At 42.4% G+C, this 27,119-nt stretch overlaps 1 protein-coding gene across 4 annotated transcripts in view; it reads left to right on the top strand.

Annotated features, from left to right (window-relative positions):
• LOC142417353 (S-adenosyl-L-methionine-dependent tRNA 4-demethylwyosine synthase TYW1-like) overlaps positions 1-27,119 on the top strand; it is a 108,181-nt gene that overhangs the window by 6,064 nt on the left and 74,998 nt on the right. For all 4 annotated transcript variants that reach the window (XM_075517948.1, XM_075517950.1, XM_075517951.1 and 1 more), the window contains exons 7-8: positions 12,649-12,775; positions 24,909-24,961. In XM_075517948.1, coding sequence (XP_075374063.1) covers positions 12,649-12,775; positions 24,909-24,961 — 180 coding nt within the window. The remainder of the gene's footprint in view (positions 1-12,648; positions 12,776-24,908; positions 24,962-27,119) is intronic.

The following is a 27,119-nucleotide window of genomic DNA, read 5'->3' as shown; positions in this document are numbered from 1 at the left end:
GTCTGAGCCAAGGTGACACCACTGGGCCACAGCAAGCCAGGGCTTGGATCACAGGAGGCTGCGTGCTTAGGAGGGAAGGGGATTACAAGGGGAGCGTGGGCATCTGTGTCCCTTGCCTTAGGGTGGGGGAAGGAGGCAAAACATTTTCTGCTGCTTGTAACACTGACACTAGGAGAGTGGCCCCACTGACTTGGGGGCAAGGCGCACTGCTGTGTGTACACTCCTGTCCCTGAGCTTGTATCGACTTGTGCGCTGCAGCTTGCAAGAGAAGGATGGATGAACTGTTTGGCTTTCCTTTGTTGGAGGGAGAAATGATTGATTTTTCTAACTGTGATGTGAAGTGCTCTTCCTCCTCTCCGGCATGTGCTCGCCACTAGAGGTCACTGACAAAAAGGGAACTGCGTTTTCTCTAGCAGCATGCCCTGGGAAGTGATTTAGACCGGGTAAGGGAGGTGGTGGTGTCTAGCAGTTTTATGAAAAATTAGGCATTGAGTTTTCACTGACTGACAAAATATGGCAACACCATGATCAAAGAGTAGAGTAAACCAGGAAAACCGCATATCATAGTCCAGTTTTTGAATAAAAAGTGAGCATGGCAATAAAATACTTCCTGCTCTTAGCATCTCGTGCTCGTTGTTCTGGTAGCGAGCTCAGCTGAAGAAGTCAATATGGTATGGTTTTATACATAGGCAGTGAAAATTCGTTGCTGTCTATGACTTTGGCTGATGCGTGATTCAAACAACTACTTTCTCCTTAGCTTTCTTGTCGCTCTGCTTGAGCAGTGAGAGGCCTGTATGTTCTATGTAAAAGTTACTACAGAAGTGCAAGTATCTCTGTGTAGATCAGGTTCTTGTGGCTCTGACCTAAGTAGCCCCTCTGATCTGAGGGACAGCTTCCATCTGAGCACAGACGCTCATCTGGAGTTGTAAGCTGCAGTTTCTGATCTGCTGCCTTTTCCTCGGAGGAGAAGGCAAAGAGTTGTTCTGCTGCGACAGCTGAATGCTGCCCTCTTGCCTCTGCAAATGGTTAAATCCTCAGTGCAAGTGTTGGTGTGGGACTGGAAGTACATTCTTACTGCGCATGGAAGTGTCCTGGCCCTTTTGGATATGAGCTACTGTCAGCTGATGAGACAGGAGCCCCTAAAACTGTAGATCGGCCTTTCTTTGTCGCTGATACCACTGAACTGCACTGCCATAGTCATGTCCCAGGTTTTTGGATTAATTTTGAAACCTTAAATGATGTAGTTCTCATTACTGGCCCCTTTATTCCTGTTCTGCATGGTTGATCTGCCTAGCTGCAATCTACGTTTCTGGTTTCCTGGTTCTGTAACCAGAGCAGGTAATGGAGAAAGGGCCCTCAGTGGTGACTTTGACGTAAATCCTCAGCTCTCTTGAATGGGGGTGTCATTTTCAGAGTGATGGCAGGGTATAGGTGTGTAAATATTTCATGAGGGAGCCTGAACTGATGGCTATCCCTATCATTAGCTCGGAGGAAGAATGACTTTGCCTTGGTGGTGAATCTCCTGGGGAATGTGTGCATTGACTTGCAACAGGTTCACGCAAACACTTGAATTGTAAAATGATCCCATAGGTGCAGTTATTTACTATAATGAAAATAAATGCTGAAGACTTGATATGAAAGACCAGGATGATCTGCATTTATGAAAGTAATTTATCATGATCAGACTCTCTTGCTCCCAGGCAGGAAGATTTAGTTGTTTAAATCCAGTGCATCTCAGTTTAAGTCACATCCTCACTTTAGTGGCTATGTGTTTGTGCAATGAGAAGTTTTCTCTTTCAGATGAGTTGCGTTGTCCCTTTAGCAGTTTTTCCTCTTACAGAATGCTGAACTGTGTAAAATTAGTCTGACACTTCTGTTTTACACTGTAGTCTGTTGGTTTGCAGTAATCCCTGCCAACACAGGCAAGTGCTTTGGGTTTTTGTATCTGAACTATGCATATACAAGCTAGCAAGTTTGAAGAAAACTTGTGTATTTTGGGGTTATATCACAGACGCTTCTTCAAGTAACTCCGCATATGGATTTGAAATGTGTCTGACAGTTTTCAGCATGGGTTTTGTGGATGTCAGTGTTGTGTATTAACTCCTCTGCATATGGGGGATAGAATAGCAGGTTCTGCCTTGTGCAATATAGTTAATTTGAAACATTTTAGGGTCCGGCTTTGATCTCTTTTGCAGGCGTGTATTGCCTCTTGTGAGAATCAGGAGCAGATAAGACAGATGTGCAGTCACAGATAGTCATACTTCCTTGTTCTGCCTTTTATGGGATGGCAGAGTGAGGCTGTGGAGGTGAGTGTATCTAATGAATGTTTGCTCACATCTCTGCAGGTGATCTTAATTTAATTTTGCATCCATCTCCTGTTGCTTGACTTGATCAAAATCAAGGCTGAGTTTTGTTTTACAGCTTTTTTTTTTTCCCCCATATGCTGTGGCGTCATTGCACTTTACAAAGTATTGTCAGAGGGCTTGAGACAGGTAATGGATTCTTGCAGTCACTTGGATCAGGCAGATGGATTCAGGAGTTCAAGGTGAATGCCAGAACCTCTCTTCCTTGTAGAGTTGTAGCTATTACTTACTCTCCCTTGGAAAAGAGATGGATTTTTTTAAAGAGCTTCTGAGGGTAAGGGTACACAGTTCAAGGTGGTGGTGCCTTCTGCACGCTCAATCTGAGTGCAAAAATTGGTACGAGGTTGGGTGGCAACAGGAAATCATTCAAATATATAAAAAGATGGATGATACAAAAGCAAATTCCACACTTTGTTTACCAAATCTCATACTATGTGGTGATAACTACTTCATAGCTGCTAAAATCCAGCCCTTTTTTTCTGAGTAAACTTTTGGAACTTGTTGCAGGTGATGCTTATTAGGGTCCTGAACTGGAATCAGTCCTTTATGTCAATACAGATAATGCCTATGCTTTCATGAAGGGAATTGCTAGGCATGAAAGTCCAACAGTGTGTAATATGACCATGGCCCGAAGGAGTGCTGGGGAGGTCTGAGGCTGTCAGCTCTGAGGCTACTTCTCTCGAGTACCTGATGATCCAAGACTGTGGTGCCAGGCAGGGCTGGATGATGCACAGCTAGGTGGGTTAAGGTCTGGGTTTTCTCTGCATTTACTACTCTTCCAGCTGCTTGTTTTTAGGCTGAGAACCTGCGCCTGTTCTCCATATTGCTTTTATGCAGCAGCAGAAGGCAGTGGTGGTTCTTAGTGGATTTAATAACTAAGTGGACTTTTAAGTTTATAATTGTGGCACATTTTCCCTGTCCTCCAAAGTTACTCCCCTGAAATGTATTTATCGGATAAAATGTGAAATCTAATGGGTATGTTTGTGGCCTGCAAGACTGCTATTAATCATAGGGACACCATTTTTTAATGTAAATTATCTCCCACAGCTGGGAGATTGTGATAAACTAGAAAGACAGATCAATCTAGACTTGTTCCCAGGGAATGAAATGGCTTTATTAACCTTCATATTTATAAACTCCAGGCATGAGTAATAGTAATAATAATATCCTAATTTTTTTTGGATGGGTTGGGAAGTAATCAAATGGGCATATTTTGTTGACACAATTTTGAGATTAATGTTCTTGTTTTCTAAAACAAAAAGTTTAATGATGCTGATAGTCACATTTGCAGTGTAAATACAGAGGAGGGGTGTGTGTGAGAGAGCAAGACTGATACTGAGTTTACAGGAAACAAAATATGTCCCAGAGAGCATATTCAAGAAGTTTCTGTTTAATTCTGTGTCCGTTTGCCACAGGGGAGGTTTCCTCATCCCCTTTGGCACTCTTCCCTAAAAAGTCATCCTACATTAGCCATTTACCACCACTGGGACTTCAAATCACACCACTTGCAACGTTTCCGAAGAGCCCTTTGTGAGTGTGTGACTGCTATGGAAGACCAAACCTTGCTGACACTGGGCAAAGAAACTTTTAATGAAGTTGGCTGGAGTTTTATTTGAAACGGGGCAGTGATTGTGAAGGTATAAGGTATTTAAGGTATAAGGTTTACAGACAAAGCATGGTATGCAACTTTGTGTTACAGGCAGAAACTTTTTAGAGTATGCAAGAATTGTTAGCCATATTTTAACCAAATTGAATAAGGCTGGGGTACTTAACTGTCAGATTTAGAAACAACTGAAAATGATGTGGACATTTAGAGCTCTCCAAAAACTTTCTCTAACTTTCAATGGGTGAAAGATTCCTATAGGAAAAATGTGCTCTTATCTGCAACAGCTGTCTCTGGGCTAGATATTGACCTCTGCTATTCTGGCTCAGAATTCACATCCTACATTTTTAAAATAAGCTTTAAGAAATATCATTTAAGTGCTTGGGGACTACTTCTAGCATTAAAATCTGGATTTGTCACAGGGACACTTCACCCTTCCCTGTGTTCAAATCTTTCTTCTCTAAACCTTAGCTATTGAAAAGAATTACAATTCATAAACAACATTACAAGAGATCTTGAGGCTTGCCTTTTCTATGTAAGACTTGGGAATGCCCAATGAAAAACAGGAAAAAAAGAAAAATAAAGGTAACCTCTGGCTGGACATTCTGTCTTTGACGTGTGGTATGATACTGGCTTCCTTGACAAGCCTTTGTAAATGGCTTTGAGATCTATGAATGAAGGACTCTTATTTTTGCCCTGGGTGGTAGATCCCATATCCCTTGCTGTTCTTTAGTCTGTTGTAAATTAGTCAGTAAATGTGTAGTGAAGCAGAGCTGATAGATATAAAAAATTCTGGCAGTCTGAAGTCCCCCAAGTATTTGGCTTCCTCTTTTTTTCTTTTTTTTTTTTTTTTTTGCAACCTTTTCTTGACCACATCTGTTGTTGGAAATGATCAGGGTTTAGCCTGCAGCAGTCCAGCCCATCTGCTTACCATTTCTCACAAACTTTGTGCGGCATTTCTCAGGTGTTTATTTTTCCTGTGCATTTTTTAAGGTTCTTGCCAGCCAAATAACACAGTTGAACAGAAGTCCACAAATCAATGCACAGAGTAATTATGGGCTGATGGTAATTACTGGGAGAAGCATGGAGGAAGTGGCCCGTTGATGTCATTGCCGTATCTAAGGAGAGAGCAGCACAAGGCTGTCCTGTGGGAGTACAGCATCTGTTGCCAAATAAATATGCTGTTTGGGTAAGGGGTTAGGAGGTACAGTAAATGCGTCCATGTTCTGCTAGACAAACCCTGCAGATTGGTCATTCAGCAGTGCAACTGGCAGTAAGCCTGTCCACGTGTGGTCTCCAATCAAACCTTCTTATCTGCTGTGACTGCCCAGTGGTCAGTATAGTTTGTAAGTGGCTCTCAACTGCAACAGTATACATCTTTTGTGTTGTTGAGTGTCCTGCCCCTCTGTGTGAAGGGCAGCACCAGTTATGGACAGTGGAAGCTGCTTTTTCTTTCCTGTTATAAGGTGAGCTACAATTTTGCTTCCTTTGATACTTGGGCTGCCAAAGCAGGCAAGGTATCTACCTTTCTTTGTTCATGTCAGAGCTGATATTCTGACATCCCTCTTTTTGCTGTTGGTTGCAGAGGATTGGTTTGAGATGGGGATTGCATTTTGCTAGGTGATGTGGATATGCAGAAGAGATGGAGCCTCTCCTAAAAGCCTTCTGAACAGAAGTGTGGCATAAAAGAATGGAAATAGCATTATCTGAGCTCTACACAAGGAGCTGGACACTGTAACGTGACATGAAACTGTTTTTGTATTGCACAGAGTACTTATACATGTGCCAAACCATGCTGTGGATTTTACTTCTAATAGTCTAGTTAAGCTTATGCATGAGGAAGTGATGTTCCTTCTTTGCCGCTGGCATGGCCAGAGCCTCTGTGCCAGTGGTTCATGGCAAGGCAGTCTGGGTCCGTACCTGTGCGAGCAAGTGATGTCCATGTAGGGGTTCATTCTGACCCAGCTCATTTGCGCTGGGTCCCTATGATGATCAGCAGTACTGTAACAACGATAGGTCAATAGTTTTAGAAAGAGGAGTGCTGTTATGTATCATCCGCTGTAAACAAGTGTGCAGAAGAGACCCAGGTGTGAAGCACAAGGCTTTGCTGGAAGAGCAGCTTGTGCGGTTGTATGCATGGAACTGTGCTGTCCCCCTTGGGAGGATGAAGCACCAAGTCATTTCTGACTCTCCTTTGGCCTGTAATTTTGGAAAGTGGGGCTTTGGGCCTTGAGGCATGCTCTGCAGGGCTCTTAGGAAAACAGCCCAAGACAGATATCCCATTGACTAGTTTACATTATCTTACATTCAATGAAATTGATTATGGTAGAAACCAGGCAACTTTCTTTTGACTTTAATGTATTCTTATGACAATCTCGTGGCCTCTCATCTAATTTCTGAAAAGCTGGTTCATGCTTATCATTGAATGGGCTACAGACCAAAACTGTTAATGTGGGTACTTGGAAGACTTATACGCAGCCTCCACTCAGGGAGGAGGCAGGTAGAGAAAGTGCAAATAAGGACTTTCCTGTGCTGCTCTCTAATTAGTGCTGACTTCTGCTGATTGTGAGCTTGCATGTAGTCTCTGGCAAAATGGTCTTCCTGACTAACCCAAGAAGAAGACTAACCCAAGTGGGGAGTTGTGCTTGGGACTCTCACGGTCGTAGGAAAACTGTGGAGCTCTTCTGCTCAGCACTTCTCCTTGTGTTTCATAATCTGTACTAACGTTCTTATGGTTAGATGCTTTCCTGTGTTACAAGAATTCTGAAGAGCAGTGAAAGCTGCATCTCTAAGACTGACTGCTGCTCGCTGATGTCTGACTTGTGTCAGTGCACTAGCATGCATAGCTTCTTTTCTGTGGAAGGCATTCAGGGTTTGTAATACAAAATAGCAGTCTGCAGTCCAGCCAGCTTTGCTTACAAGGGCTGGCTTTTCCACAACAGGTATTGCTACTAGGACATATACCTCTAACTGGTATTAGCTCAGACTGACTGGAGGCTTCTTCAAACATAGCAAATGATTGCAGAATCAAAATTCATCACACTTTCTTTTTTTAAATGTGTGTATGGTGTTTTGACCACTTGAAAGATTGGTGTTGAAATGAAATGCCCTTTTTGTCTTAAGCTGGAAGGAAAAGAAAGAAATTATGGAGTGGAGAAGTCTTTTACAGAGCCATTTAACAAAAATCTGCAAAATATGGCAAGATGTTGTGAAAGGGTGTATGCTGCGTGCTCTGTGTGTGAGAAAGCAGAATAGACTGAAGTGGAAAATCTTACTGGTTTTAGGTTGGACATTTCAGGACACTTGCTAAATCATGTTACCTGGGTTTTAGTTGTGATTATTGTAGCACAGAAGAAAGGAATAAAAAATGTGAATATATGGCCCAATTTTCAAATATAAGCCAGTCACTTTTGGGTGGAGACAGACACAGTTTTAGTTTTGATTCTTTTGTTTCCTTTGAAAAATCAGTCGTCTTTATGGTGCGTCCAAGGAAGTTTCCCAAATCAAACAAATGTCGACAGAATCATGCAGCAGTATGTGAAATGGAGTTGTGGTTTAACGACACCTTGTAAAAACCTTCCCTACAGCAGAGCAGTGATGTTATAGCTCAGTGAAGCAATCTTAAGCCCCACTGTAGCCCTGCAGATACACTTTTAGAGTTGTGATCTGGGAATTTTTCGTCCTTGAGGATTCTGGCCGATGTTGAACCTGCAAGAAAATGGACGTTGGTGGGACCATTTATCCTTCTGTATTTCACAGAAGGTGCACAGTGCCCTTTCAGACTGATTCATTGGATAGCAGCATAAGTCTTCTGTCATTACTTGTCTGCATGAGTTTGGGCTTTAAAATGCTGTTGTGTATGTCCAAAAATCTCAGTATTGACTTTTCAAACAAAAGAAAACGCAGGATTCCCTCTGCGGGGGCTGAGCTGCAGGTCTGTTTGAATAACATCCTTTCTTTAGATGGCAGCTAGTACCTGCTGCCTCAGAATAATGCGAGGGACCTTCTGTTATTCTACAGCATAGTAAGGTAGATGTGGATGGAGACTTCCTTCCAGCTTGTTATTTAAAGTTCACAAAGGTTTCTATTCCAGGAGGAAAAAAAAAGTCTCTTCAGAGGCATTGTAGTGTGTGTGGGGTGTTTTTTTTTTGCTTGTTTGTTTTTTGTTGGTATCAGTCTGAACTTCTCAGGGGCTTTCTCCGTTTCAGGGACACTTCTTGAAAACACATGCCATGACTTTTGCTTTTGATCAAGCCACCTCCTATTTCAATCATGGCAAGGTAATGGATTGCCAAGTTCCCCATCTCTCAGCTGTCATGCTTTCAACCCTTGTCTGCTCTTTGCTTCAGTTCAGGCTTTTGTGCTTAACTGGGCAGCGATGTATGGAGTGGGTATGTAGCCTGTGATTATGTAGACTCTAGTAGCTATTATCAATAAGATTTTCTTGCTGTTGGGGTGTTTGCTGGTTCACTGATTACTCAATCCATGTTTCCAGTATCCATCTTTGTGCTCACTCGCAAATGCTCAAAGCCATTTTTATTGATGACTGACAGCAGTTAGAGTATCCCATGTCACTGTAAGATTGGCAGTGTGTTTAGTTCATGGACTGAGCAAATTGCAGTTCTGTGTCTATTTGTTACGGTTGCGTTGTGACAGCCAGAGCTTTGTACCTGGAGCAGGAAGGTTCCCACAGCGCACTAGCAGTCTTCTGCTCCTCTTCTGTTGTGTTCAGGAGTATCTTTTGTGCAAGTCTACTCCCTGTCCTGTTCTTTTTCCATGTGTTTTAGTCTTGCAGGAAGGTTGCTTTGTAAGGAAATGAGTGCCATTTCCATGTGCAGCCTGATGTCTAGTCAACTTTCAAAAAACCCCTGCGTGGTTCTTGCCTATGGTGCCACTGACAGCTGAGCCTGACCTACGGGAAAGTTGTCAGCTTTTCTAGCTGTCCTCTTGCCACTGAAGTATTGCTTCCAGAGCTCTGCTTGGTGTGAACTTTAACTCTTCATTCATGTAATTCATGAACTTTAATACTTCATTTAATGACTCCCCTGGGAAAGTTTTACTAATACTCCTTGCTGCCAGGCAGTCTTTTCCTGATAGCCCTGCCAACATTTTTGCTTAGTGCTGGTTCTGTTAGTCCTGGCTCCAGCCCCTGATGTATTACTGTTTTCCTAATGTTTGTGCCTTTCATTTGTTAAAAGATCCTGGAGCCTTTTGATGGATGAGGCTGTAAATCATGACAAGGCTAGGGGCTCCCTCTTGTTTGACCACTGGGAGGTTAAGTAGGAAAGAAGTTCAGTGAAAATTGGAATATTCTGGGTGTCATTTTCCTTCCAGGAGTAAAAACTTCTTGGGGAGCATGCTTTTTTCAGCTGGGGCACATCAATAGATAGAGCCATGAGGCTAAAAATGCTAAATTAAGGTAGTTTAGGGAATACTTTTTTGCATGGAAGTTGTGCTGAACTTGCCTCTCCTTTTTTTTTTCCTGCCCCTACAATGTTAGCTTGAAAAGCATTTGATGTAATAAACCAGAAGATGCAGGGAGAGATCAAGCAGCTTGATGTCCTGGAGGGAGCACTTCAGAGGAGGAGAAAGAGTGGTAGCAGGTCCTGTTGGACAGTCTGACTGTATCCGAATGTGGCTGTGGATGAATTTTGTAGACATATTTATAGGAAATCCTTTGAAACACTAGAACTGTAACTTGTTAAAGCAGCAGCAACACCTCTGCTTTGGCAGGGAATGCTGAGGTTCTTGCACGTGTCTGTTGGACATGCTCTGCTCTTGACCCATCAAAAATGGGCTTCCCCTGCCTGCTTGTAAAGTATGTGCTGCTTGTCTGTTGTGCTGCCTGTATGGCAATAAAAGGGAAGAGATATTTTTTTGCCTTCACCTGTAGAGGAGGTGATCCTAAGTCCTTACACACAAGGTTCGATTTGCTTTTATTCAGTCTGCTTCAATGGCAGTAGCAAAAACAAAAAACCAAACCTCCAGCAGGCTGCAGCAAGAGCTGTGCTGAGCCTTGCGGTAACAAGAAATTGGAGTGTATTCCTAGGTTTTCTTGTCTGTGAGTTCTCTTGTTTGTGAACACAGACCAGAGGATGACTCTTCAGTTTTTTGGCAGTGAACTGTTTCAAGGGCATGAAAAGCTGGCTCTTGTCACTACTTGCTTGATTTGTTATGGAAAGACAGTAATTTGCCTTAGATTTACTACAGGGCTTTCTGCTAAATCACCAGAACTTGAGAAGTTTGCTCTGTGCAAAGTTAACTTTGTTCTCTCCACTCAAACTCTAAATAATAGATATGAAAGGTTTATTAAGCAAATAAGTAAAACTCCCAGGGCTGTGAATTCCATTTCCCACAAGAGATATCTGAAGCCAATCACTTGCCAAACCGAACAAGTCGGGTATTGCAGTTCAGAGAAAAACAAATGATTATTTTGTTTACAGGCTTTCACATCAGGATGGATGGGGGGAGTGGAGAATATTATCATCTCTGTGAGGGGAAAAATGGTTATTGAAATAAATGTGTTTCTGCCCTGCCAGTAAGGCAATTTTATTTGTTCTTCTTATGTTTAGGTGCTTTTCTCAGATATTGCACTAACAGGCATAACAGGCAGGTAGAAGTGCAAACCCTTTAAATCCAGAAGGACTTTTTCTGTATCTGAAGGCTGTCTTGGATGGGATGTCTCATTTGTACTTCAGTCAATTGCTGCATTTTTAATATTATGATGTACTCCATAATGCATACTTAGTTCTTCTGGGAGAATTAACCTGGTTTGAGATTGTAAAGCAGATAGGCCAGGATGTGTTCACTCGTAAATCCTGTGTAGCATTTAGCTTTAAGTAGCTAACAAACCTGTGCTAAGACAGTGCCTTTCCTTTTAAGTGGATGGCTGGGCCTAGTTCGGGATTAAATGATAGCCTGTAGGAGGAGAAACTCTTTATTTAAGACTTAAAAGATGAAGATTTTATCTCCTTTTATCTCCTTCCTTCCTTAGGCATGAGGCTTTTCCAGTAATATTAATATTTTACTGTTGAAGCATCTTGCTGATTAAATGAAGATCAAGTCTCAAGAAATGAGCTTTTAAACGCGACCAATGACAAGCACTTAATAGAGCTAGCCTTTCAGGGAAGTTTTGAAGTGTTACAGAAACCAATGAAATGCTGTCTAAAAACTCAGAAAAGTGAGTGAAAGGAAGTAGAAGGTGGAAGCAGCTTTCTCCTTCAGTAAGGACCACATTGTGTTACTGGTCATTAGAAAATACCTTCCTGCACAACCTCCCTGAAACTGTGAGCAAAGTTTTATTCAAAATGAGTAAGAAAGGTAATAACCTCTGTCCCTAAATGTTTTGCTTTCCTACTCCCTTCTCAAGCGCTTATTAGGAACTCTGTTTTGTCCTTGAACCTCTGAGTCTGTGTGTGGTTTTTTAAGTTCGTTGTTGTGGTTTTTTTTCTTCTGAGGCAGCTTTATTTTCTGAAATTTTGCTCAGGTACAAAAGAAATCTGTCTGTCCATCTAGGAATGGCTAGATTACTTTCCCGATTTGTGAAGAGCACAGTTTGGCAAGTCAAGAGCACTGGTTTCCTTATGATGCTAACAGTTGGTGGGTAGACTCAAACTGGAAGCGTTTGTATGAACTTCGTGATGTCTTTGGCACAAAAGAGGCTTGGATGTGAAATAGCCTCAGTTTTGTGAAAACAAAATATCCCCTGTTTTTTGTTTGTTGTTCATCCATAACTCCTTTAATATTTCAAAAAAGCCATAAAGGACTGACAGATTACAAGTTGCATGAAATATCAAAGTCATTATTTACACTTTCATGGTGCTTTGTGGAGACATGAAACAATAAATACCCATAAAGTCTCAGAAGTGACACTTACACAGTGGGGGGTTCACCATTTCTTATGTGCTAGGGTTTGCTTCTCCTGCTTGTAACTTTATGCGAATACGTGATATTCCTGCATTTGGTTTTAAGTAAGCTCCAAGGGCTTAATTGTGTCTGTAAAGCAGTGTCTGCTGGAACTTAGGTGGGATGCTGCAGCTCGTGTGTCTGGAGTTGACTGTGGGGTGGGGGCAACAGCTTTTTCTTGCAGGGCCTTTGGTGATCACGGAATTTTGGTGGTGCACATGGCTGCTGCCTTAGGTGACTTTTGGAGAGCACAGCTTCTACTCTGTAAACTCCTGGGCTAACTTGTTGTAGTGATGTGGCTTTCTTTCCTGACCTGCCCCAAATAATTGGGACAATAGCTGCTTGTCACTCCAGGCAATTGCATGTCGGGCACAAAATGGTTTTTTCCCTCCGGTTTGCATTCTGCGGAGAGATGAGATTATTGTGCAATCGTGAAACACTTGGGTTTAAATCCTGGAGTCCCCCTCACTCTCAAATGAGATTCAAATTCCTTGTTTCTTAAACTGTCCTGGAGAATTTTATTGCTGTGTTAGTAGAACAAATCTTGTGTGTTGTGTGGGGTTTTTATTTTTTTTTTTTAAATTTAGTGTCCTAAATTACTGAAGGGTCAGTGTCTAATGAGAAGAGGGATAGGATGCAGGATTACACGAATGCAAGAATTCATGTGTGGGCGCTCATGTCAGTTTTAAGTTTAGCAGGTTTGTGGCTGAACTGTGCCACAGTGTTTAAAATTTAATGCTTGAATCTAAATGGTTGTAATTCATTGTCTTTAAACAGAGAGAACGTGAGCTCGAGGAAGGAGATGTTGGAACAAATTTGACTCAAGAGAACGCTGGGAGGAAAGAGGAGGGTGAAAAGAGAGAGATGATTACCCCGGCTCTGAGAGAAGCGCTCACAAAACAAGGTGAGGTTCTATGAAGACCAGATGGTAGACCAGGCTTTGAAGTCTTAGTGGTAGACTTAACAGAGCAAGTGAAAGATGGTATTCTTTATGTTAAAGATACTGCTCTGGACCCTCAGTCACGGTAAGCTCTAACCAGAGGCGGGACAGAGATTAGGCAGGGGCTGTGTGTACCTCGTTGTTGCAGGGGAAGAAGCTAAAGCTGGGTAATACGTTTCAGTATGTGATGCATGCTATAGCATGTGGAGAGTGTATTAGAGTTCACAGGTTTTAATGTATCTGCTAAGGCAGCTTGAGAGAGATGATGATAGTCCCACATGCCTTTAGCTCCCAGAGTGTAGGTTTCTCAAAGACTATTTAAAAATCAGCTTTGCATCTCTGTGTTGCATCTTAGTACCCTGCTTTTATTTCAGTTTCAAACTCTGATTTTGTTACTGAAGCTTTGTTTCCAGAAAAGGAAGTAGTTCAAACTAACTGTAACAATCCACTAGATGATTAGATCAGTAGTTCTCCTATGAGCTGTAGATGACAGTTTTGATGAACTTAATGCCTTTTTTAAAACAAAGGGCAAGCATGAGAAAGGCCAGACTGACAACCCTACAGTTCAGAAGCCTCGGTTCTGAGTGGCAGAGCCAGGAGAAGGGTGATGTGAGCTCCCCTATGCTGCTCAGCTGGAGGCTAAAGGAAGTTTAGTCTCATATCTCTTATCTCTTAGGATGAGAATGTGCTCAGATTTCTTGCCTGCTAATCAATAGTATCTCTCCTGATGTGTCTGAGAAGGCACTTCTGGTTATTGCAGTGGAGGTTCCTTGCTACAGAGCTGGGCTCTGAAGTTCTAACCATGTTCTGTGTGAGTCCAGCAGCTGTGGGATCCCAACACCTTTTCTCCTCAGGATCTCACCTGTTCTCCGGCCCGAGCTTTTGTAGGTGACTGGTTGTGTGTTCTGCCCATCAAGTATCTGACAGGTTTGGTTGTTGGGGTTTTTCATTAACCTTAGCACAGCTCTAAAGTAAAGAGCCATTCTTTAAATTTGTAGTCTGAAGGAATAAAGCAAAGGCTTGGCAAGGAGTGGCAGTGACTTTGCCTCCTCTTCATGTCCTTAGTGGTGCTGCTGCTGGCTGGGACCAGTGGAGTGATTGTAGGAGGCTGGTTCAATACATCTTTTCAGCTTTGACTCTGAAGGCTGTAATGTGGTGGCAGTTCCACTGCAGCATGCTGCAGAGCAGCTGGGCACTGTTACAGCTTTTTATTTTTATTTATTCATTTATTTAGTTACTACTGTCTGTGTTTGATCCAGAAGTCTAATTGTTCTGTCTGCCTGCAGGGATGTTTGGAGGAGAGGTGGATTTGGCTAGCAGGGCTGGGGGAGTGGGCTGCTGGAGACATGGCTGTCCAGAAGTGGGTAGCAGGGAGGTGAGTGTGCTTGTCCGCTGCAAGTCCCCTGTGTTGATAGGTTAGAGGGGCCGCTGACTCCATGGAAGGGTGCACCAAGTCCTCCTGACTTCTCAGGTTTTGCTTTGGGACACAGGAACCCTAGAAGGGCTGTGGAGACTGCCCTTCTAGGTAGACTGTGACTACCTTCAGACTGTGGTACTGACTTCTGAGAGGGGAGTAGTGGGTGGTTTTCAGCACACTGCCCTGGCTTTTTTGTGGTGCAGGGCTCGGTGCTGGCTCTGTGTTGTGCCGTGGTAGTTGCAGGACTGTTTCACGCTTCCTCACTTTCAGACCCAGTCTGTATTGGTTCAGGTTTGGGGAATGAATGTAATGGTGCCTTTCTAATGGTATATAAAAAGTGGTCATTTGAAAAATGAAAACAGTGCTGGAGGGAAGGTCACCTTCCTACCATAATTTTTTTGACACGAAGGCAAGCTCCCCAGAGAACTCATATTTCCTTGTGATGTTCCAGGGACAGAAATTCATTATCCAGATAGGTAGGTATGTATTTCTCCATTCCTTCGACATTTGGGGTAGTGCCAGCACTGGATTACCTAGTGGGATCCACTTACTTAAATCTGCAGTTTCAAAGACTTAAGACTATTGTCTGTATCCTTACAGTTACAGTTGCCTCTTGCTGGCACAACCTTCCCCCCTTTCCTCTGCTACGCACGTAATTCTTTAATGGTCACTCAACAGTGAAGAAGAGAATCTGCCTTTCTTTTTTCACGTCATACAACATTTTTCTGCAAATAACACACCAAGACAGGCTTATGTGGCTATAAAAATAAAACAACTCCCTCCTCCTCTCAGCACCATTCCCCCCAAAATAACAAGTGCAATATAGTCAAAAGATAATCTAGTTTATTTAGCAACAACTGCTTTCTTTGGGTGTAGGTTCAGTGTCTTTTCAAGATTATCCCTGAGGGCATAATTAGCTCAAGAGAAGGAAAAAACAGTACTAGTGATTCAGGAGAAAGCTGTTCTTTTAAATTGTAGTTGCATAACAGAAGTTTGCCTTTGAACAGCATCTCTTCAGTCTATTGTAATGCTCACTCTTTTTATTTTGACTCACCTTCAGACAAATTTACCTTCCTGTAGGTAAACTGAATATTGCTTAAACAATGGTTTTATTTTAGCACTGGCATTGAATTTCAACTAAATATAGCCTCACCTATCGGGTTGTATAGGTGTTAGCTCTTGTGGTTGCCTGGTTGCAAATACTTTTGTAATAGTTGCTTTTAAAGTCGTAGCCAATCTTGTGTTGTGAGAAAATGCTGATTCCCTTTCCATCAGTATTCAGTTTTGCATAAAAACCAAATACAGCACAAACTATTTAGTGCCTCCAAGTAACAGGTATAGCTGGAGAGAGAGGCTGACAGTTGAAGTATTTGGCTCTGTGTTATATTTGCAGTGGTACCATTTTGCTGTGTTAATGCTTCGGTAATTTCATCTGTTAGGTAGTTGTCATGAAATAAACTGAAAATAGAAGCAAACTTTTCGTATTAATGTTTCCTGTGATGATTAGTAGATACAGCCCAACATGTTCTCATTTGCTTTCTGCAATTGCTTGTAGTTTCTTGAAACAATCCCTGCTGGGCTGAAAGGTTGTCTTTGTTTTGCTTGGACTGGGTACCAGGAGGATTTTGTAGACAGTGAAGTCTGCCTTTCCAGAGCTCCTGATCATTGGGCTCTTCACTGATTTTTCAGGAAGCGCATTTAAATCCTTCTTTAGCTTTAGAAGGAGTCTCAAGCTGCTGTCTTAATAGGAAAGGTGACTGTAAAAAAAACCCAGTGTGAATCCATGAAGGGTTCCTTCAGTGTCCCCTGTATCAGCTGTGCTTGTTTTACAGGTACAAAAATATTGACTATCTTTTACATTTTCCTGCTGCTATAAAGTCACTACAGCAATAGTGCAAAGGCCTGTGCTCTGTTCGGGTTGTTAACCATCGTTAGTCTTCACCGCTTTTTGATTTGCCAAATGTTTTATTGATAGTGATGGTCAGACTGAAAGCCAAGCAAATTGTCATGTCGAATACGAAAGCAAAGGCTGGCAGTTGGGGGAATCATGGTTTTACTGCAGCTGACTTCTTGAAATATTTGGAGGTCAAACATGATGTTGCACAGTGACAGCCAGTTTCATCATCCCTATCAAGGTACAGTTGTATTTAGCAGTGCTTCAGGTCGTCTTTGTGCTTCTCTTAAATGTGCAGGAATAAAACAGAGAAAAAACAAACTCGAATGCCTGAAGAGCTGATCATTTGCTTAGGAGGTTCCAAGGACCTGGATTTCTTAAGCTGCTCATACAATGTATTTCCGACATGCTCTTTGCTTTGTTCTTTTCTACAGTAGCGCTATTAAATACAACTGTGCTTTTTGTGGTAGGCAACACAATAGGAATGGATTAATGATACCCAAAGACTGATCCCACTGACATTGTATAAATTATTCTGTTGTGTCTCTGCTACCACAGGTACAGTTTTGCTGCAGTCCAGTTGGATTGTTCTGTCTTTACTGGTTAAGTGAGCCTACAATTTAGCACCAGGGTGTCCCGAATACCTCTATTTTACTTGTATCCAAAGGCAAGTGGTATTAGGAGACAGCTTTGTATCTGAAATAGTATGGACTGCTTCAGTAACTGCTTGTTTTCATGCTTTGACTTCATGGTTGATATAAAGATATACTTTGATCTGTTTTTCAGTGTGTATGGGCAATCAAGAGGCTGACGTCAGAAAAAATACTGAAGTCTGGGCTTTTTCAAGTGCTTACCAAGCTTGTTTGAGATGAGGTTTTTAAAAGTACTTGGTGGCTTCTGCTGTCCATTCTTGGACTGAGGTTTCCAGTGCCTGCAGCTCTGAGCTCTTCTGACCATCTCAGCTTGGTTCACTGTGCTGAGTTTTTTGAGTTTCCGGACTTTGGAAATGACGGCAAAGATGTTGCACAGAGATTGGTGCAGCTGGATGTGTACTTTTGCAGGCCGTGTGCTAAAATGTTTGCGTGCATCTTCAGGATTCGGCATGATTTATGTATAGCTATACAAAACTCCAGGTGGCACTAGCAGCTCACAGCTGGGTCAGGGATTAGTAACAGTGGTGCAGTCCCTAAAATGTACCACAGGATTCAAATATTGGCCATGAGAAGATTAAAAATTAGTTTGCAAAACAGAAAATTATTCTTAGCAAGCAGAATAAAGACAGTAACCAAAACCAGACAAAGTTAAGCCTAGTAAACTTTCTTGCAGTTCTCTAGAAAATGTCTGTGTAAATAAACAGCAAATACACAGTTAAAGGGGAAGAATCCAGGAACCGGAAGATGCTGAAGTCCCACAGTGTGGAAGCTGCCAAGAGCTGGTGGTGAGCTGCCTGCAATACTAATTTGCTGGCGCAGATGTAGCAGCTTATCAGGAGCAGAGTAGATGGTAAAAGCTCTGTTTTGTGGGCCTGATTCTTCCCTCATGTAGTTACTGGGGCTGGTGGAATTACCCCATGTATAATAGAGGAAAATAAGCATAAATGCATTTATATTAGAAGTGCATCCTTTTTATTTTTTTTTTTTTAGGTTTTGGAAGGGCTTTGGAGAGTATTGGTCTTTGAAATTAAGTCTATTAAGCTGGAACAAAATACAAGATATATTCAGGCAAGGGTAAAATTTGCTGTCCTTTCTTTATAACATGACACTCTCCACAAGCATGGGGACAGTTCATATAAGTGGAAATGTGGAGAAAGAAATGTGCCTGGAATGACTGAAAAGGAGAGACTCAATAAAACACAAACAAAAAAAGATCTTGTCTGTAGCAACTTGTAGTTCTGTCTCTTACTCTTTATGTATTTGTTCTGGGTACTTGAGGAAAAGTGTTGTGCAGGCTGGCTGCCTTCTTCCCCTAGAAACTTTTCAGCCAAAGTTGACACTGATGTACAGTTCTTAAAGATGTTAAGTTCTTGCAGGTTTCTAGAGAATTTTCTGAAGAATAAAGAAGAGAGACTGAGGCTCTTCTGCTCCTCACTGAATGACATGACCTCTGAGTTATGACCCATCCTGTTTGACCAGCTGGTTACTGTCAGTTGGCAAGGATGCAATCCTAGGCTAGGCACACGTTTGTTGTCTGCTGCCCAGCCATCAGGCCAGCCAAAATAGGTAGAAGATGCAAGGGGAGCTGGAGGTAAGAGGCAGGGCTACAGAAGACACTGGAGGGACCCAAAGGCCCTCCGTGGGAGAGTAGGTGAGCGTGAGGGGAAAGCCCAGGGTCCTGACAATGGAGCTGTTGCTTTGGCCCTAGCAGGGGAGCTGAGGCAGTGCAGGGCATGTGTTTGTGGAAACTGGTTCTTCTGTGAGACAGCCTGTTCAAGAGTCCTATCATGTAATCTTTTTTTCTGCTTGCTTTACAGCCCGAATGTGAATTGCATGTGCTCTCCTCCTCAGTGGAGTTTGTCTTCCCAGCCTCCCAGACAGAGGCGTAGGGATCATTTTGCTATTCAGAACATTTGAGGGACTTTTATCTTGCAGGTCTTTATCTTGGATGCAGTGCCTGAGAGCAGTTGGAAGGTGACTTCTGGAGATGGCTGGTTAGTTTTGTTTTCTTAGGATTGTTCTGGTGGATGGTGATGGATGTTTGCTTGCTGCTTGCCAAGCCCCAAAGGTCCCTTTTTGGGAGTAGGGGAGCAGCTGGTCTCTTGGGATGGCAAAGCCAACATGGAAGTTTGTGAAACTACTTGTGCTGAGGAATGGACATCTTTTCTCCATCTCGCCTTGGGTGAGAGGAGGTCTCAAGAACTTGCAGTTAATTCAGGGCATGGATTAAAATGGGATGGGCTGCCATGTTGTTGATGCCCATAGCCTCACTTCTGTAAGATGTGCTTTGTTGTGGTTGTTACTATGGAGGTCACCAACATGATGTGTTCATGACAAATATTTTGCAACAGCTCAGCAAATGGTCTGACTTACCACCTTACTCTTTGTCAAAGGTGTGGCATACAGAAGGCTTTTATTTTGGTTTTTCTTCAGTACTAGTTAATGTAGGTGAAAATAGCAGTGGTCTCTGTGGCTGTTTTTGTCAAAGGCATAGTTTGACAAGAAATTATGCGTTTGAGTATTGGAGTTTTTGTATTCCTACTGCCCAGGCAGTTCTGTGCTGCAAAGAAAAGTTGCTCTTGGATTAAAATGGACATCTGGGTTTAAGTGAAAAGCCAGATTTTAAGAATTTTTTAGCTCTTTTATGATCAGCTGTATTGAGGCTGGAATTTATTATAGCTACTGGCATTCCCACCCTTGAACTTTGCCAGTCTCATTTTCTTGATACTAGCTTAGGTTTGGTTTGCCTGCTGAAGCAGCTGTATTTCTTTCAGTAACCTTAGTAGGCTTTTACTATGTGTTAAAAATGTTCAAGATGTTCTTCGTTATGTGTACGATGAGAAGGATCTGAAGCAGCATTTCAGCGGCTCCACTGAAAGACCAAACAGAATCACAGAACTTTCCATCCATTTTGGAACGACAGTATTTTTGCATACAAGGTGCAGTCCTGTAATCCTTTCTAGTGTCCTCACTCCTGCTTTGAGTTCATGGAAGCAAGTCTTTCCATAAATCATAAGCCTTTTGTACTTTAAGAGCACTTTCTTTTTTCAAAAAAAGAGAAAATCTAAAGAGTGGGTCTTGATGGGCTTGGCAAGGGTTTCTTGAAGATTGAGCAATGCTAGGAATGAAACTGGGGTTTCTCCTATCGTGCTTGGGCAATCTGAAAAACTCCACTGCCCAGATTCCACTTCCTCCTATTTTGGTACAAAATGCCGATATAATTTGATAGGTTCCTTTCACCAATGGCATTTCTTGGGTTTTTTCTTATTTTCTAGCTTTAGTCAGAACATTGTCTTTTGGGTGGTGGCTCAAGTGCAGGAGTTGGGTTACAACTTTCAGATGGTCCTTAGTGGTGGGTTACTGCTGTGTTGCTGACCTTTGGCTCTGGCCCTGTTAAACTGCACTCTTGCAAGGCAGCAGGAAATTAGAAACTTTTTTTCCCTGTAAGTATTCTAGTGTGAAGTTCCCCTTTCTGCTCTGAGTTTCAGCTTTAACAGATAATCATTGCTTCAGACCAGAGGGCTTTTATTGAAGGAGATGGCTTGATAGAACCATAGTGACTTGCCAGCTGTATATTACTCTTAGAAGAAAAGCCTTCTGAAAGTCAAAATTTGAGTTTGTGAATCACAGTGTGACATCAGAGTGGCTTTTACCAAGCTTACGGTGACTGCACTCTCAAAGAAGGATGGCTAAGTCTTTTTCTTGTACCTTTTGGTGACTTTTCAACCACTGATCTTCATTCTTTCATAATTAAATCTTTTGCTTTGTCCTTTCAAAGTCTTCGATTGAAGTGAGCTTTTGGTGGTGTAGAGATCTGTACTGGAAGGTGCCTCTGGGTTTTCTTCTGAACATTTTGCCACGTTGGGTTAGTCAGCAGTCTTTGAAAGCTGTTCAGTATGGCTCTCTTAGATGCATTTTTTTTTAGACTGCTCAGGTATCACGATACTGCTTCTGATATGGACAGTTGTATTTGTAGAAATTTGGTTTATCTTGGCTATATCTGTTCTGCTTTCAAAATTAAAATAACATAATTGCTCACATGCACATAATTCATCCACGTTCAGGAGCTTAGCCTTGGTACGTGTTGAGCACTGGTAAACTAGCAAAGCCACAACCAGATTACCTTTATATCCTGGAGCATGACATGGATATGGTATATAGATAGCAGTGTCCTGTCTCAGTAGCTGAGAGCTCAGTAGGGTCCCTCGATGAATTCTTTGAGTTTCAGAGAATGGACTTTAAAACTATTATTTACATGATAGAGTTGAAATGCTGCAATGTAGTTTTAAATGGTTGCAGAACAGTTTTGCCCCAGACAATGGAGCAGTCACCATCTGCGACGCTGGCCATCTCTTTGATTAAAAGTCTGTCTGTGGTCTGTTAAACTCCAGTTGGATTGTCAGGGTGAGCAATCACCAAATGTTTATCAGCCTAGTGTTATTGCCTGATAATGCTCATTTCACCCAAAAGCTTGTTTAAAAGCTTAATTCATGTCTTACTATAGTTAAAAATGACACTTAATTTCAGTGAAGTTTGGCAGGCTTCTAGGTCATTCAAAATTTATCATCTAGAGCAGGATCAACTAACACAGAGACTGCTGATTAGATGTTCTTGTGCCTTTAGTCAGGAGTTGAGCTGATTACTTTGAGCCTGCTTATTATTTAAGGAATCCTTTGAATATTAGGCTGCAGAAATAATAAATGGATTGGTTTTGTTCAGCCTTAGTATCTGTAGATACATAGGGAGTGAGCAGAGTCCCATCAAGACAACAAGCTGTACTGTTTGGAAGGTGTTGTATCCAAATATTCACTTACATTTATTGCTTACAAGTAATATGTCGTAAGAGGAAAGAAGTGAATGTGTTCACGGTGAGTCCTGGCATACATAGGTGCGGATTTCTGGGCCATCAGTAAGATTAGATTCAACCACCATTTGCCTTGGCAGAGCCACAGTGAAGTTGTGGCAAAGCTGATGGAAGAGATGAGCTAGTCTGAGCTTTCAAAAGGGTTCTTCAGCAGAAGCTGTGATGTGGAAACAGAACTGAGAAGACCCTCAGACTGGTTCTCAAACACATTTTCACCCATGTCTGGTTTGAAACTCAGTGCTGCTTGGTTCTCGTACTTTCCTTTAACCCTTTGTCCTTTCTTTTAGCCTGAATTGGTTTGCTGCCTGTGTTACTAGCCAGCAGTAAAGCAAATACTTGAAGAAACAGGCTTTACAGAGGTGGAAGGACTCTGCTTACTTAGAGGAGATGTGTAAAGAGTGTTCGGCCTTGGTCACTGACATTTTGTTGAATTTCCAAGTCTGAAAAAGCATGGCACAGCCAGTGTTCACCGTGCTGCCTTAGCAGGGTAACTACACTTTCTACCAGAGTTGCCTACATGGTGAAGGCCTGAGTTCAGCAGCTTCGTACAGTGCTTTTAAGAAGTTCTGCAAGTGTATGCTATTTCTTCCTGTAACCATAGCTGTGACTCCTGGCAGCAGCAAACAAGATGAGTAAACCCCTTCTCATGACTAAAACTGGCTGAAGTTTGTAAGACTCTGTTTTGATGTTGAACGTGTACAATTTTCTTGGCCTTTATAGGAAGCTGTGGGCGCTCCACATGGTGGAAGTTGATTTAAGTAACTTAAGAGAAAATGCTGCAGCTTTGGGCTCCAGAGCTTGGCACCTTGCTCGGTTTAGCTGCTTCCTCTCTTCTCTCAAACAACTCAGTAGCAGATCTGGGCAAGTATGTCCTATTTCCAATTTCATTTTAATCTAAAACCCATTTTATAGCAGCCATATTACTTCTACTGACAAGTGATCTGTGAGAGAATAATCTTACATGAATGCTGTTGCTGGGTTATGAAAAATGGAGAAAAAAATATGGCTAGGGCTGTGCTGGTTGACATCAGCAAAGAGTCTGGCTTGGACAGCCATATTAGCAGGAGGAGGAATGTATCACCCTTTTCCATGCTCATCAAGAAATCCTCTAAGGACATGAATTCTAGCAGTGGAGGGAGGTCTTGGTTGAGATTAGACCTTGCTGGACAAGCCTGTTTGCAAAGAAATGCAGAAGAAATAAGCAGGACAGGACCAGGGTAGGAGGAGACGATGCGATGCAGCCAAATGCAGTTGTGCGTACTTAGCTGTGCCTCTGACAAGCGTCAGTCAGAAGTTGCCACAAGGTCTTCTGCGTCTCATCCAGTCCTAGACAAAGGTGTCCCCAGTATTGCATGTGGCTTTGGAGACGATCAGTTCCATGTCAGAAGTGCTGATGAGGGTTACAGTGGTGCCTTTCTCCAGGAAAGGATTGGATTATCTGCTGTGTGAAATACCAAGGCTTTTTGGTTTACAGCAGTTTGTTCTTCCTTGCTACATTGGCTTAACCCTGAAAATGCATGTGAGCCTTGGAGTTATTAATTTAGGGAGGAAAAGGTTGAAATACTGTTCATGCCTACTGAGCTGGAGGGGGAGAGGGAGCTCAGGACACGGGAGCAACCTGACACTGAAGTCACCAAAGCCTCACTTAATCCAGCAATTGTCCCCTTTGCCATCTAATGGGGGTCCCTACTGCTTGCTCCTGCCAGCCACCTCCCCTGTGCTGGCCCAAGTGTTTGTACAGTCTCCTGGAGAGTTACCTCAGGGAACACATCAGGCTAAAATTGCATATGTCCTAACCCCTCAGCAAGGTTAGAGTCAGTGTGAGGAGGCAGGAACAAACAGCAGATCAAGGAGAAAGAGGAGACCGGGCAGATTGCTGCTGGATTTAAATGGCAGAGTGACTAGAGCAGTGTGCTCTAGATGATGTATGACTTCTTGTTAGCCATGTGTGTCTTCACATGGTTTGATTTTTACCTGGTGCAGCTGTTGTGGCATCTGCTGTCACTGTAGCTCCTGGCTCGCTCAGTGTCCTTGGAGGTGGAGGGGACTTTGGGGTGCAGTGGCACTCCCCTGGGATCTTGCTGTGCAAGAGATGTATGGTGACAAATGAGCAGGGCAGGGTAATTGTGCCACCTTTTGTTGTAGGAGGTGAAGGCCAGTTCTGCTGAACAGAAGGTGGCTTTTCCCCATTAAGTTCATGCTGGTTGGCAGGAAGGAGACTTGATACCTAAAACTTGATTTCCCTTGAAAGTGTTAATATAAACATCAGCCTAAAGCGGCTAGTTGAGATGTGCTGGGTTTGGGGACAACCAGGCCATTGACGTATAAACGCTACTGTGTGAATGACAGAGTGAGGCTTCTCAAATCCCTCTTATTTTTATGCTGATTTTGAAGTGACTTTTAATCCTTCAGACATATTGGTCTCTAAGCACTTTTTTCAAAGAAGAAAATAACCCTACTCAAGCAGTTTGGGTAATAATAGTACTTAGTGCTTAATGAACGTTGTGGAATTAATCCTTCTGGAGCAATAAATTTAAATGAAATTGTGTTGATCTTGGCTGGGGAACAGGGAAGTGATGTGAAATCAGCTTTCCTTTGGGCGCAGAGGAGCAGCTCCCTCACTGTGGCTCCACCGTGGCCAGTGGAGATGAAATTGGTCAGATTGGTGAACCTGTGAAGTTTGGGTTCAAGCTGAGCCCTGCATTTCAGTTCTCTTCCTCCACTCACAACTGCACTGTGAGTTAGATGTCATTCTCCAGGCTTGGTCAGACCTGCTGAGGAGCAGTGGGAATGTGTTTCCTTGGTCCTGGGGTGACTGCTTAGGGCCAGGGAGATGCTTCTGGTTCCCTCCCTGTCCTGCTCCCTCCTACGTGCCGTCCCTTGGGGTCACTGCAGATGTCTTGCATTGCTGGGCTAGACCTGTTAGTCTGCCATCCTGTTATATGGAAAAGTCTTGTGGCCACCCCCTGTTGATTCAAACAAGACTGAGGAATACAAATAAACCTCCCATTAAAAGAAATGGTTTCAAGTTGGCCGAGGTCTCTTGGGTGGCCATGGCCTTTGCTCTGATGTGCAGGCCCCCCAAATCAAATGGAGAGCACTGTGGGTGCGCACTGACATCTTGTTGGTAGTGTCACCTTTGGGCCAACAGGGAAGAGCAGCATTGAGACGGTGATCCTTAATAGTTTTGTGTACCAATTTATTTATATGCTTTGTGTATCAATTATTGTAAGTTAATATTGGTGGTTTGATTTATTTCTTGTTTTCAGGTTACAAGCTGATTGGAAGCCATTCTGGGGTGAAGCTCTGCCGATGGACGAAGGTATGGTCTCTTTTCTGATTTTATAAATTAAAAAAAAAAAAGCTAGAGACTTATCCAGGTATTACAATTTCCAGATGAAATATCCTTTAAAAATGTGATATTACTTGCACAAAAACAAATTTCACCTTCCAAGCTGTAGTTTTACATTTCAAGCTATTAAAATCCTATTGCAAAGACTGAGAATGCGACCATGGCAAAGAGCTGGGAACATAATTTTCTGTTGTTTTTCCTGGTATTCTGCTGTCTGCTAAAATATCTCCTGCCTACTGAAATATATGGCAGGAGCAGAACACCGCAGAGAAAAGTGGGAAGGTTACGTCACCAGCGTGAGGTCTTCTGAAACAAAGATAACGCAGTCCGTCATGACACTCGAACAGGCACACAAGGGCATTTGCACTTGTTGTTCTGTGACTGATATATCTGGTTTGCGACAGTCAGTGCTCCTCCACTGCCTTTCAGCATTTGTCAAGTAAGATTTAGATAGCGAGGTAACTGTCACTTGTTCACACTAGGACTTTTTAAAAAATACTCTGTGGGAGTGTGTGTATGCATATAGCTGTGTATAATATGTCTGTGTATGTGTGTGTATGTACACATATATATGAAAACAGTCATCCTCCAAGCCCTGCAGTTGTGTATTGTAGGCTGTGTATTGTAAGCCAGTAGCTTTTCAAGTAGTTTGCAGACTTGAAAATGTTCCCAGCAGAGGCACAGAACCCTGTAGAACAAACTTCAACCACTTCAGTATGTTTGTTGTTTCGGCTGTCCTTTGCAGGTCCCCAGGAAGCTCAGAAGTTGAAAGCTGGTCTATAATGTTATACATTCGGGGAGTAACATTGATATAACATACAAAAGCCTTCAGCATTCGTGGGATGATAAACTGTGGGAATCATCACCTCATTAAAATGCCAGCACATCTCTAATTCTTGCGCTGTGGCAGTGATCAGTCCCTTGGTCTCTCAGCTCTCTTTTTCTGCATGATTAACTTTGTTTACTTTTGAAAAGAGCTCTTTGAATGGCAATCACCAAAGTGGGTGGCTGCAGTGAGTTTTTCTTATTGAAATGCCTGGTATCAATGAACTGTCTCATCAAAAGCCTTGTTCTTGTGAACAGTTTAAAGAGCCCACCGCTGTATTGTCATGAATATTTGTGAGATGTACTGATCCCACTGATGCTTCTGCTGTTTACTCTTGCAAATATTTCTCTTCTATCATTTTTAGTGTCAGAGAAGGCCATGAAATGTTTAAAGAAAAACTTGTCAAACTTCATCAATGCTGTGACTGCGAGAGAAAACCAGAGAACCTGTTTTTATTAAAGAACCGGAATTTAATGCAGCACTGTAAAGCCATTTCGCAAAATAAATAGCAGCTCTGCGCTTCGATAGGACCATACTATTTTTAGCTTAAGCAGGAATTGAATGTAAAATGTTCTAATAAATTGAGCTGAAGTTGGTTACAGGCAGTGGCTTTGACTCAGATTCACACCAATATGTGAATATCTTCAGGAGGCTTGTTTGAGATTTGTATCAGCAGAAAGCAGGAGCAGGGCTAGAAGGATTAGTATTAAGTAGAGTTTCATAGCGATATCTCAGATTAAAATGATTGTATTCTGTCATATTCTGGAAAAAGCATAAACCCTGCAAATTTTAGGAAGAGTCTGTTGATTTGCCTGTCTAATGAAATCCAAAATATAACTTGCTGTCCTAGAATTTGTGAATCTCCTGGAATCTCTATTGTTTGAGGGATGGGTAGAATAAACAGCATTTTCCATTTTGTTTAATCTCCCAACTGTATAACAAGGCTGTGCATATGTTAGGGATTACCTGTATATTCTTTCCCTGCTGCTCAGTGGAGACTTTCTCTTGGATCACCAGTACTCTTCAGGTAGAGCAAGGTAGATTAGACATTACTGTGTCATATTTCAGAATCTTTACTACTCTCAAGAGAAAATTTTTCTCATTTATTATTTAACTGAGATAATGAAGGACAGTCTTTGCTCCAAGCAACTTGCATGCTAAATAGGAGATGCATCCTGGTGAGAAGGCGGCTGCAGTTCTGCTGTGAAGGAAAGTGCAGTGTCCTGCTGGAGCTGCTGACTGGTGTGGATGAGGTATGACATGAGTCATACATACCTCACATATGAGTATGAATGAGTATGA

The sequence above is a fragment of the Mycteria americana genome, chromosome 15 (genome assembly GCF_035582795.1).
Source record: "Mycteria americana isolate JAX WOST 10 ecotype Jacksonville Zoo and Gardens chromosome 15, USCA_MyAme_1.0, whole genome shotgun sequence".
Classification (NCBI taxonomy): domain Eukaryota; kingdom Metazoa; phylum Chordata; class Aves; order Ciconiiformes; family Ciconiidae; genus Mycteria; species Mycteria americana.
The sequence above is the reverse complement of the archived record's forward strand: the minus strand, read 5'-3'. Positions and strand labels throughout refer to the sequence as shown.